This window comes from Alligator sinensis, unplaced genomic scaffold, assembly GCF_000455745.1.
Source record: "Alligator sinensis unplaced genomic scaffold, ASM45574v1 scaffold427_1, whole genome shotgun sequence".
Lineage (NCBI taxonomy): Eukaryota > Metazoa > Chordata > Crocodylia > Alligatoridae > Alligator > Alligator sinensis.
In genome coordinates, this window is record NW_005843089.1 from 71432 (window position 1) to 83731 (window position 12300).

General features: G+C 44.3%; 1 protein-coding gene across 1 annotated transcript; it reads right to left on the reverse strand.

Moving 5' to 3' along the window:
• Positions 1–8197: 8197 nt before the first annotated feature.
• Positions 8198–12096, reverse strand: LOC102387062 (olfactory receptor 6F1-like). The gene is made up of 2 exons (XM_006037240.1): positions 12071–12096; positions 8198–9142 (listed from the first exon to the last, which is right to left on the reverse strand). Exon 2 carries the CDS (start codon positions 9116–9118, stop codon positions 8198–8200), a length of 921 nt encoding a protein of 306 aa, XP_006037302.1. The 5' UTR covers positions 9119–9142; positions 12071–12096.
• Between the last annotated feature and the right edge of the window lie 204 nt (positions 12097–12300).

The window sequence follows — 12300 nt, forward strand, 5'->3', positions numbered from 1 at the left end:
GTCCCAGGAGGTAGCAGCAGCCTCCTGTGATCTGGCAGGCAGATCAGGGGCCTGCACCCCTGGGAGGAGTCCAGCAGAGCCCCACAGCCCTCCTGGGGCTGCAGATGGGCCCCAAACTTCATGCCAAATCACAGGAGTCTGCTACTGCTGGCTGGGACTGGTGCTGGCACAGCCTGCACCCAGCGCTGGGAAGATTGTTGCTGCTGCAGCCTCCTGTCATCTGGCAGGCAGATTTGGGGCCCACCCTCACCCGCTAGAAGGCTGTGCCGAACTCCTCCTGGGGGTGCAGGTCCCCAGTCTGCCTCCCAAGTCACAGGAGGCTGCTCCTGCTTGTCTACATCTTGAGTGGAGTTTCCCAGAAACAACTGCATCTATCTCCTTGAAACTTGGCAGGCTTCATGGCCTCAGAAGGGGCTACGCTCCCTGCAAGTTTCATCTGAATCAGGCTATAAATCACAAAGTTATAGGCAGTTTCATGCTTCCCTATCATAGGCTATGGATAAAATGTTGAAACAGAGAAACAGTTTCAACAAAACGAAACAAAATGAAACAGTGCTTATGAAATGGAACGAAACAAAACTTGAAATGAAACACTGTTCCATCGAAATGTCAAAACAGAAGTTGAAGCAGAACGGTGCTGTTTCACATAGCCCTAATTATTACCCCCAGGTCCCTTTCATTTGTGGTGCTAGTCAGTTTGGTGCCGCCAAGCCTGTAGATGGGTTGGGGGCTTCTCATCCCGAGGTGGACTACTTAACATTTCTTGATGTCGAACTTCCAGTCAGCCAGGCTGCAGGGGGCATGAGACTGCTTCCTGGCCCTGGGAGCTTCCTGCTGCTGGAGCACTGGAGCCCAGGTGGGAAGAATATCCCCTTGCCCTGGCAGCAGGGAGTTCCCAGTGCCTGTTTTCCAGTCACAATCATGGAGTAAAGGCTGGGGAGATTGTTCTGAGCTGCAGCTTTGCAATCGCGATCATGGAGTGGGGGCTGGCAACTGGCTGTTCATCACAAAACTCTATGATCATGGAGCTGGGCAGGAAACAGGCTCCCCAGCTCCCTCCCCATGATTGTGGAGCAGGGGGCTAGTAACTATCCCAATCAGGGGCAGGTCCCAGCCCCATGCCCCTATCGCAAGTTTGAGGCATGGGACTTGGAAAGAGCTGCAGGGGAAGGGCAGGTCCTAGCCCTTTTCCCCCATCCACCAATGGAGCAGCTGGCAGTGAGGAAAATTTCACCTGGGAAGGAAAAATATTATTCAATAATTGCATAACAATACTTTTTAATGTATTAATTTTGAAAATGTCATTGAGGTAGGGATGCTAGGTTATAAGTCTCCCAGCTTGAGTATAGATCACATGATTTTGAAACTCCCATCTCCAAGGTCTTGGCTTCACAGAGGATAGTCAGGGAGCCCTGAAAGGTAAAACTTGAGCCTGCAATTCCACTGATCTTCAAGGCTCCATGGGAAAGAGCAGAGAACCAAGGTTCTGGGAGGACTAGACCTCCCAATGTGTCTGGGTTCCTGGCTTGGTAAGAGACTCTTCAGTGGCTCAGAAGTCCTCATTTCTCGGTATCCCACATAGCAGCGGGGACGCTGCATGGTCTGGTGTTATTAGTCTGCTTGGAGGTTGTATACTAAAGTAATGAATCCTACAATCCCAGGGTCCATTACAAAACATGAGGTAGACTGGAAATCAACCAAGAAAGTCTTTTACATTTCTAAGGTGTTTCTTGAAACAAATTAAAAAATGTTTCTTTAACAAATCTGCATTTCCCACCAAAACCTGTTCTTTCAAAAGATTGCTAAGAAACTTCATTTAGAAGTGCAAGTCCTCCTGAAATCAACATTACTTCAAAGTCACTGGCATTTAATAGCGTTTGAAAATCAGAGCCCGAATTCTAGGGTGCAGGTTGTAGCTGTGTTGGTCTAAGGACATAGACAGACAAGGTTCTTTGGGTAAATATGATATCTTTTATTAGACCAACTCAAATAGTTGAAAATATTCTTCTCAGCAAGATTTTGGGGAAAAAAATAATTTGTCAGGCTCCGGAAGCGTCCTTGATGTGGGCAGTAGGTGAGAGACAGGTGCCCATTTACAGCCCCCGACCTCTCTCTCACTTACTGACCAGCTCCATTTACATTTTAACTGACTGGATTTCTTGCACATGTACTGGTCTCTGGCAGCTTCACCACTCCATCCAGGAAGAGCACAGACAATCTGCAGATGCTTCCTTAGCCTGACAAAGCGTGTTTGTGCCTAAAACCTTGCTAAGAAGAAGTTTTCCAAGTATTGCAGCCCAAATTCTAGTAATTTGTCTTCTGGTAATATGCCAAGCCACCATATTATTAAGAATTATTAAGTAAGCATTATTTTCCCCATTTTACAGGTGAGGGAACTAAGGTGGACCCATGAATAGCTTTGACCAAAGCAATATGACATATGGACAGAATGCAAGATCTCAGCTTGCAATTGTGACTCCACAAATGCTGAACATGTACTAAATTGAAAACCTTGCAAGGGTTTGATTTTTTGAGAACTCCCTCCGTCCACCAATTTTAAAATTTTAACACAAAGGGAAATATTTTCAGTTAATCCAAAAATAATTACCAAATAAAAAGTCCAAATGGGATCTGTTACTTACTTACACAGTTCACAAACCACCCCCCCCCCCGCATTTCCTTTTGACTTTGTTATATTAAAGGGAAGCAATATAGTGATTCTGTGAGCATACATTAAATAGTCTGAGGTAGGGCAAATTTTTAGAATAATGGAAGGATTTTGAGTATCACATGAAGGACGACTATTTATTAATACACTAAACTTTAAATCAATTGTAAGCTGGATATAGGTAGTGGACCACACTACCTGCTTCATCAATGGACCGTGTCAGTACACATTTCCTGTACTTGCCATCATTACTTTTCTCTCCAAAGGAGACACAATGCTTTTGTTTGTTAATAAATGGTACATCATCAGGCTTTGTTCCCACCACCATGCAACAATACAAGCACATCTAGTTCTCAAGTGTATTACAGCAACTTTACACCATTCTCAAATGCTAAAAAAGGCCTGGAAACATGCTGGAGGGATGTCATTTTTCTGCATAGTAGAAAAGAGAACCTAACACTTCCATGTCAAAATACAGTAGCCAATTACACCCTTCTTCCATCAGCAATCACCACTTTCCATTACCATCCAACCTATTTATCTGTACATACCTCGTTAATGAAACGGAGCTCCAAGCAGTTGCAGGAGGGAGGTTGTTTTATATTTGCCTTCTGGTTGAAGAGCCCTTGAGATTTGAGGCTCAAGAGGATTTCAGAGAATTCCTTGGAACATAGAGTATGGTCACACAGTGAGGATTTACTCCTGTCTTTGCTAAATACTTCCTACACTGTGGGGGTCTCAATGTTTCAGTTCAGTCTCTCTCTATTCTTTGGTTTTTTCCCTAGGCTTTGGTTTCCCCAGGCACAACTTGACCCTTCAAACTCATTCAAAACAAGCACAGTTCTGCAGAAAGATAAACATTTGAATTGCAGGACAGTGAATCTTACTGGTCCTATAAAAGTAGTTTTTACTGTCATCTAGTACTACGTAACCGATTCACTATTTACCTGTACGAAGACAAAAAAACACTGCTGTGGAAGCCCTACTATTTCAAAACAGATGTAAGCTTTGGGACTGAACTCAGAACTCTGTGCCATGTCTCAGGAAGTCCAGCAGATCCTCATCTAAATACAGATACCATACTGTTGGGCAATCCTCCGTTTGAGGATACATGAAAAACCGAGAGCAGTAAACTTTGAGTACATAAATAAGAATACTGGAAAAGCCCTGCAGGATCATGGACAAAATGTAAATTGTTAAAAATATGGTCCTCATAGCACGTCAACTCAAGTCAAAGGAAGGGAGGGCCACAGGTTTTACTATCCTGCAGCTCAGAACTGCAAATAATGCGTTAAGGCCAGATTTTAAATGTCTTCTTGGGGAAAATATAAATCCCATGGAATTTTCTGATGTATTTAGATATTTTAAGTATAACCTTTATTTTTCCTGATAATCCAAGTGTTCATTTTTTAAATGCTGACATGGCATTTTTCATACTCTGTTCAACACTGATGAGGTGTCACTTGGAGTACGAGTCTAGTTTTGGGCCCCACAATTCAAGAAGGATTTGGACAGTGTGGAAAGAATCTAGTGCAGAGCAACAGAAATGATTCAGGGTCTGGGAAGCAATGCTTACGAGGAAAGAATGGAAGAATTAGTCTGGGGAAGAGAAGACTGAGGAATGATACGTGTCATATTGAATGAAATGGTTTGAATGTTTGTAATGGTTGCCCATTAGCCAGTTTCAGGAAGAAGATAAGATTTATCTCTTTATCTAGGTCATTGTTTTTGGACTACGTGCAAAAGGTCCTGACTTTGTTTAAAGTCTTAATCTGAATTTTATCTTTAGAAGTCTTTTACAAAGAGAGCAAATATCCTGAGTTCCGAGAGATCAAACCCTAGGGCCTTTTGACCAGATTGGTAAGAAAAGGTCATTTGCAGTGATATGGAAGTTCCCCAAAAGTAATTTAAAATGCTCAACAAAAGAAACTAATTGTTAAGCAAAAGAATCTGTTGAGTAAGATCTGAGCCCAAATTTGGGAGTAGTGACAGGTTTGAGTAGGAGTGGCCCAAGATGGCAGCTCACTCAATAAAAACTGTAACCTACTGTCCCAATTTGAAGGTGACTATACTTGTAGAACAATGAAGGAAGAATTGCAAGTGTAGGCCAGATCAGATTGATCACCTGAACCACCCTCTCCGTGAACACGAAGCTCTTAGTTCACGCTGAAGCTGCAGAGCACCTGAAAGGGACTGAAGGAAGGGGACCTAGTCCTATCACTGCTGAGGCCAGCCTATTGAATCGTATTGCTGAGGTGAGCCCATTGAACCGTACTACTGAGGCCAACCCATTAAATCGTACTACTGAGGAATGAAACCATATTTTGGTATTTGGCTTCTCGGAATTCTAGGATTGTAAGTATAATATGAAAAATAATAGTATTGATTCAAATTTAACTTTTAGTTGTAATTGTAGTTGTTTTTGTAACACTAATTCTTATAGCATTGTTTAGGAAGGAAGTGCATTCGGAGCATTGTTTCTGATATACGTAATTATTGTGTTTTTAATGTTTGTGGTGTTTCTTAAAGCTAAGCAGTGTTATACGCCTAGCAAAGAATTTTAAAATAAAATTGTGTTGTATGAATTAAGTGTGTAATCATTGTGAAATCATGCAATCAGCTAACTACTCCCCCAGCCAGTGCATCAAAATGAATCAGTAAATTGTGTGGGATTTTCTCTATTCCATAACCCACTAGAGACAATATGATAATAGTCTTCAAATATCTGAGTGGAGATTACACAGATGGTGGAGATGGGCTTTTCTCTGTGGTCACTGGAAACAGATCTAGGAGCAGTAGACTCTGGCTAAAGTAAAGAAAATTGAGTTTGGAAATTAGGACAAACTTTGTGACTATGAGTATTGGAACAAGCTGTCTAGAGAAACTGTAGACACTCCATCCTTAGAAATTTTCATGAGTAGGTTGGACAGACACTTGGCTAGGCTGGTTTAGTCACTGATGATTTTCCCTTCCAGCCCTCCATGATGTCATCCTTGATATATATAGAGAGAGCCAGGCTATCCCCTCTCAACCATTATTTTCCCTGACCATTGTCTTTGATCATACAAGCCAAGCTCTTCCAGTGTCCTCCTAGTAGCCTTCCTTTGTCTGTCTTCCAAATTGAATTGATCTACCTTGAAAAAGGATAACCAAATGTGTAGTTCCAGGGTCTTGTACAGTTGCTCTAAGTCTTCACTCTCCCTTCTGTGAAATACCTCATCTGATAGACCATAGGATAACATTTGCCTTTTCCTCAACCCCATTATAGAGTAGACTTAAAAAATACTCACAATATAACGAGAGTCTCAGAAACAGTTTTGTTTCACAGATCACCAGGGACAAAATTTTCAGAGGTATCTAAGTGCCTCATCAAGTTTAATCCAATAGGCCTCTAAATAGGACTGAGAAAGTATTCAGGCACCTACGATTGAGGGAGGCTCTTCTGGGAACTGTTCCATACAAAAACAAGCTTAAGGAACACGTAGATCCAGGAAACCCTTCCATTTTAGGCATCGGTATTCACTAGGCACCTACAATTGGGCTTCTGAGCAATTGGGAAGTCATCCTATTTGATCACCGTGACCTAACTGTTGTCTATGATCAATTGAAATGTGCATTTGTTGTAGGAGTTGCCTCAGTCCAGGGAGAATCTGATCCATTAGATGTGTTCATATCCTCACTTTCTGTCAAGCCATGGCTTTGAACCTGGGGGTCTCTACCTGCCCCGCACAGCTGATCTTCCTAGGCTGTTACCTCCTTAGCTGAGCAGTGGGGTGGTTGGTGGTCAGAAACCAATATCTGGGCGTAGACATATACCCAATCCTTGGAACTGGCGTGTCCAGCCAGGGTGAGCTAGCCCTTTACCCCTTTCTATGAAAACCCCTCAGCTGGAAGTGGAAGCATTGGAGTACGAAGGCTTTTCTCCAACTACATCATACAGTTGACTTATAGGCATACTACATGGGCAGTACAACACAGCCTCCTGCATCTCTGGGCCAGCTGCCATTGGACTGTGGCTGCAGAGTTGGCCATCATGTGGCACTGCTGACATGTGTGCTCCCACCCTGCCCTCTGGGCATCTATCATCTGGAAGATGTGCTCAGTGTGGTAGCCTGCTTTGAACTGGCAAAGCATGTCTTCCTAGCTCCAAATGGTTAGGAGGTCAGCCACATTATTTGCCCTCCAACTGGGCCCCAGGTGCCAGGCCTGGGCAGGCTTCTCTGCCTGGGACCCCCCCACTTGTCTCATTAGCAGGAATCCTGGTGTTCCCTGTCTGAAAATTGCAAATTCTCTGATAAAAAGTCCTGAATACTCTCTTTAAAATACCCCAAAATCTGTGCTTCGATGATTTAAATGAAACATCACTATATATATGGAGATCAAATCGATCAGTTGGGCAATGTTTTATTGAAATGTTTATAATTTTAAAGCAATTTGGAAGCTTACTGGTGCCACTATCATACTAATAAATATTCTAAATAACCATACACTTTGGCATTTTCTTTTGGTTTTTTAAACATAGACAAATCAGAGCTGCCCCTGCCCTCTTCATTCACCAGGATGTGGAGCACTGATACGTCAGGTCTCTGCCCCCGACTCAATCCACAGCCCTGCCAGTGCCCCTCACTCCTGACCCTCAGCCCCTGCCTGCCCCCACTATGGCCCACCCTGGGGGCATGCACCTTTGGGCAGCACCTGGCCACTGGTGCTGTCACCTGGGGTCCCAGCACCACTTGCAGGGGCCACACATCAGTCTTATCTGGCCATGCCTCCAAGTATCCCACATGCTGTCGAGGCAGGACCTGGCCAGGCCAAATGCGCAGCCCCTGCAAGAAGTGCTGGGACTCTGGGTGAACACCAGAGTGGCTCAGTTCTGCCCGAAGGCACATGGCCCCAGGCCGGATGGAGCCAGGCTGGGTCCATGGAATGAGGCATAGGCGGCACTGGCTGCCAGGTGGCCGGGTCTGCATCGTCCTGCACTGCACTCCAGGAAGGCTATACCAGGAGGGCCCCGAGACCCGCAGCCACTACTGCTATGGGAAGGAGGGGGCTGTGGGGGCAGGCAGGGGACCCACCACTCCAGAGCAGCCAACCATGCGCACACAGTCTCCTGCACCCTCACAGCCACCCACCCCCAGGCTCTACTTACTTGGGTCCAGGTCACACTGCAGCCTGCACCACTCCTGTTTTCCCTGCATACTGAGGCATTGTGCTAGAGCACCAGGGCAACAGGTGGCCATAGAGGTGCTGTGGCTGCATGCTAAAGCTTCTCTGTGGAGGAGCCTGCCTCAGGTTTCTTCAGGGCATGCTACAGGAGCATGTCTTGCCCCGCCTTTTGCTGATTTTTTTTATTAGTACCTGGATTTGCAGGTATCGTATAAAGAGCCTGTACTAAAATATGCAGCCTGAAGAACATTTTTGTGTTCCTAGTATGCCTTTTGCGGCGTCTCAAACTGCTTTGAAATGCCACAAGAAGGACATGCGCTAGTCTGAATGTGCCCATTATGCCCATGCTGTTTGAAAACCACTTCACATTTTACTGAATGCTTTGCTCAAGGCTCGCTTCACTTCTCTGTTCCTTAGAGTGTAAATGAAAGGGTTTAGCAGTGGAGTTATTATAGTATTAAAACTGTTGATGAGCTTGTTCGTGTCCAGTGAATTTGGTGCAGAAGGCTTGACATACAGAAAAATGGTGGAGCCAAACCATATAGTCACAACGGTGAGATGGGCAGAGCAAGTGGAAAATGCCTTTCGCTGACCTTGGGCTGACCGGATTTTCAATATGGCTGAGATTATGTACATGTAGGAGATCAAGGTTACAGCACAAGATGCCACAACAACAATTATTGATGCAAAGAACGCTGCCAACTTTACAAGACTAGTGTCAGTGCAGGACAGAGCTATCAAGGAATCCATGTCACAAAAGAAGTGATTGATGCTGTTAGGGCCACAGAAAGACAGCCTGGATACAAGAAATACTAGCACAGAGATACCTAGAAAAGCACTCAGCCATGCGGCAAAGGCCAGCTGTATACAGAAGGTGTTGCTCATAAGGGAGAAATAGCGCAGGGGGTGGCAGATAGCCAGGTAGCGGTCATAGGCCATAGCGGCCAGTAGAAAACACTCTGTGGAGCCCAGGGAGAAAACAAGGAACAATTGCAAGATACAAACAGTGAAGGAGATGGTTTGGCTGTTCCCCAAGAGGACGCCCACGGCTTTAGGGACACAGGCTGAGGTGTACCAGATCTCCAGGAAGGATAGATTGCAGAGGAAGTAGTACATGGGGGTGTGGAGATGTGCGGTGGTCCACACCAAGGCTATGATGGACACATTTCCCATGACCGTCAGGCTATACATCACAGAAAACACCACACTGAGGGAGAAATGGAAGTACCACGTGCCAGGGAATCCCAGGAGGATGAACTCTTGCACACTGGTGTGGTTCCCCATGCCTACGCCAGACTCAGGATTCACCTGTGAAAACACGAGAGATCAAAACTGACTCCTCAGCCCAGCCCCTGGCTTGTTTACTTGTCATTCCATGCAGGAAGAGCGCACACCGACTGCTGAAGCTTCCTTAGCCTGACAGAGGGTTTTTGAACCCGAAAGCTTGCTTAATAAATTTTCTCCAACTATTTGGGTTGGTCTAATAAAAGATATCAAATTCACCCAAGGAACCTTGTCTGCCGAGAGATCAAAAGACATTTAAACTTGTAAAACAGACTTCTGGATGTTATTTCCTCCTCAAACATTCATGTATGAGTTCTGTCCACATATGGTCACCCCATGAAGCTTAAATCATTGAAGCAGAGGGAAGTCAATGGCCAACAGCACACTAAGGAGTCATATAGTGAGGATTATTCTTCGTCCTCCTTCATGCTTTTCTTGTGACTCAGTGGGCTCATCTACATTAGACACTTTACTCGAAATTACAACAAATTACTGCACATGTGTGTCACTGTCTACATGTGCAGATGCTTACTGGACAGTAATTTGCTCCAATCATGAGTAAATTTGCTACCTGTCAATACAAGTAGCAAATTTACTTGCAGTTACTTACTGCACTGTATGGCCCGTGTAGATGACAGACTGGGGGCAAAATTACATCCGGTCAGTCGGGCTTCAGGGAGTGGAAGATTGTTCCCTGGCCCTGGGAGCTGCTTGCTGCTGGGGCACAAGAGTCTGGGCAGGGACAATATCCCCATGCCCCGGCAGCAGGGATTTCCCAGCCTCTTTTCCCCAATCGCAGTCATGGAGCGAGGACTCGGAAGATTGTTCTGAGCTGCAATTCTGCTATCACTATCATGGAGTGGGGGCTGGGATCAGGCTGTTCCCTGAAAAACTCTGTGATCACAGAGCTGGGCAAGGAAACAGGCTCCCCAGCCCCCTCCCCCTGATCTCAGAGTCAGGGCTGGTAACTGTCCTGGTCAGGGACAGGTCCCAGCCCCATGCCCGCATCGGACTATGGAGGTATGGGGCTTGAAAGAGCTGCCGCGGAAGGTCTGGTTCCAGCCCTCTGATCCACAATCCACCAGTGGAGCGGCTAGAAGCGAGGGCAATTTCACAGAGAAGGACAAATATTATTCAATAATTACATAACAATATTTTTAAATGATTTAATTTTGCAAATGGCATTGAGGTAGGGATGCCAGATTATAAATCTTCTGGCTTGGATATGGATCACATGGTTGAATCTCCTATGTCCAAGGTCTTCGCTTCACAGAGGATAGCTAGGCAGTCCTGAGAGGTGCAACTTGAGTCTGAAATTTCAAACATCTTCCAGGCTCCATGGAAAAAAACAGAGAACCAAGTTAATGGGAGGACTAGGGCACCCAATGTGTTTGGGTATCCCACACAGCAGCGAGGACCCAGGTTGATCTGATGTTATTAGTCTGCCTGAAGGTTGCATACTCAAGTAATGGATCCCACAATTGCAGGATCCACTACAGGCCATGCCATAGGCTGGAAAGACACCAAGAAAGTGTCTTACATTTCTAAGGTGTTTCTTGAAACAAGAAAAAAAAAAAAAAAAAAAAAAAGTTTAACACATCTGCATTTCCCAGGAAAACCTGGTTTGTCAAAAGAGTCCTAAAAAGCTTAATTTAGAATTGAAAGTCCTACTGAAATCCAATATTACTTCAAACTGACATTTAATAGAACTTGAAAATCTCAGCCCAAATTCTAGGGTATAGGTTGTAGCTCTGTCTAAGGACGTAGGCAGACAAAGTTATTTGAGTAAATGCGATACTGTTTACTAAACCAACTCAAATAGTTGGAAAATTTGTTCTTAGAACGTTTTTGGACACAAACACACTTCATCAGGCTGAGGAGGCACCTGCAGATGGTCTGTGCCCTCCCTGGATGGAATGGCAAAGCAGCCAAAGGCCAGTAGGTATACAAGAAAGCCAGTGAGTTAAAATGTAAATTGAGGTGATCAGTAGGTGATAGACAGGTGCCCAATTACAGCCCCCCACCAGTCTCTCCAAATTTTTAAGCCCAAATTCTAGTAATTTGTCTTCTGGTAATATGCTAAGACACCATATTATTAAGGATTATTAAATAAGCATTCTTTTCCCCATTTTACAGGTGAGGGGACTAAGGTGGGCTGGTAAATAGCTTTGACCAAAGCAATATGACATATGGACAGAATACAAGATCTCAGCTTGCAGTTGTGACTCTAGAAATGCTGAACATGTGCTAAATTAAAAAAAACTTGTAAGGGTTTGATTTTTTGAGAGCTCCCTCCCTCCACCAATTTTAAAATTTGAACTCAAACCAAAATATTTTCAGTTGATCCATAATTACAAAGAAAAGTCCAAATGGGATCTATTCCTTACAGAGTTCACAAAAAAACCCCTATTTTATTTTGACTTGATCCTATGTTAAAGGGAAGCAATATAGCTATTCTGTGAGCATAGATTGAGTAGTCTGAGGTAAGACAAAGTTTTAGAACGGCGGAAGGGTTTTGACTTCGTATCACCAGAAGCATGCCTACTTATTAATATACTAAACTCTAAGTGAATTGTAAGCTGAATTTAGGTAGTAGATCACACTACCATCTTTGTCAATGGACCTTGTCAGCACACATTTCCTTTAATTGCTGTCATTACTTTTCTCTCCAAAGGAAACACAATGCTTTTGGTTGCTACCAAATGATGCATCATAAAGCTGTGGTTCCCATCAGCATGCAACAGTACAAGCTCACCTAGTTCTCAAGCATATTGAAGCTAGTTTACACCATTCTCAAATGCTAAAAAAGGCCTGGAAAAATGCTGTCATATTCCTCCATAGTATAAAAGAGAACCTAGCACTTCTAAGTTAAAATACAGTAGCCAATCCCAGCCTTCTTTCATCAGCAAGCAACATTTTCCACCACCGTCCAACCAGTTTAATTGTACATACCTCGTTAATGAAATGGAGCTCCAAGCAGTAGCAGGAGGGAGGTTGTTTTATATTTGCCTTCTTGTTGAAGAGCCCTTGAGATTTGAGGCTCAAGAGAATTTCAGAGCATTCCTTGGAACATGGAGTATGGTCACACAGTTAGGATTTACTCCTGTCTTTGCTAAATACTTCCTACACTGTGGGGGTCTCAATGTTTCAGTTCAGTCTCTCTCTATTCTTTGGTTTCCCCA

Excerpts from the sequence above, each read along its gene's own strand:
- LOC102387062 (XM_006037240.1), bottom strand. The coding sequence starts at position 9,118 with ATGGGGAACCACACCAGTGTGCAAGAGTTCATCCTCCTGGGATTCCCT.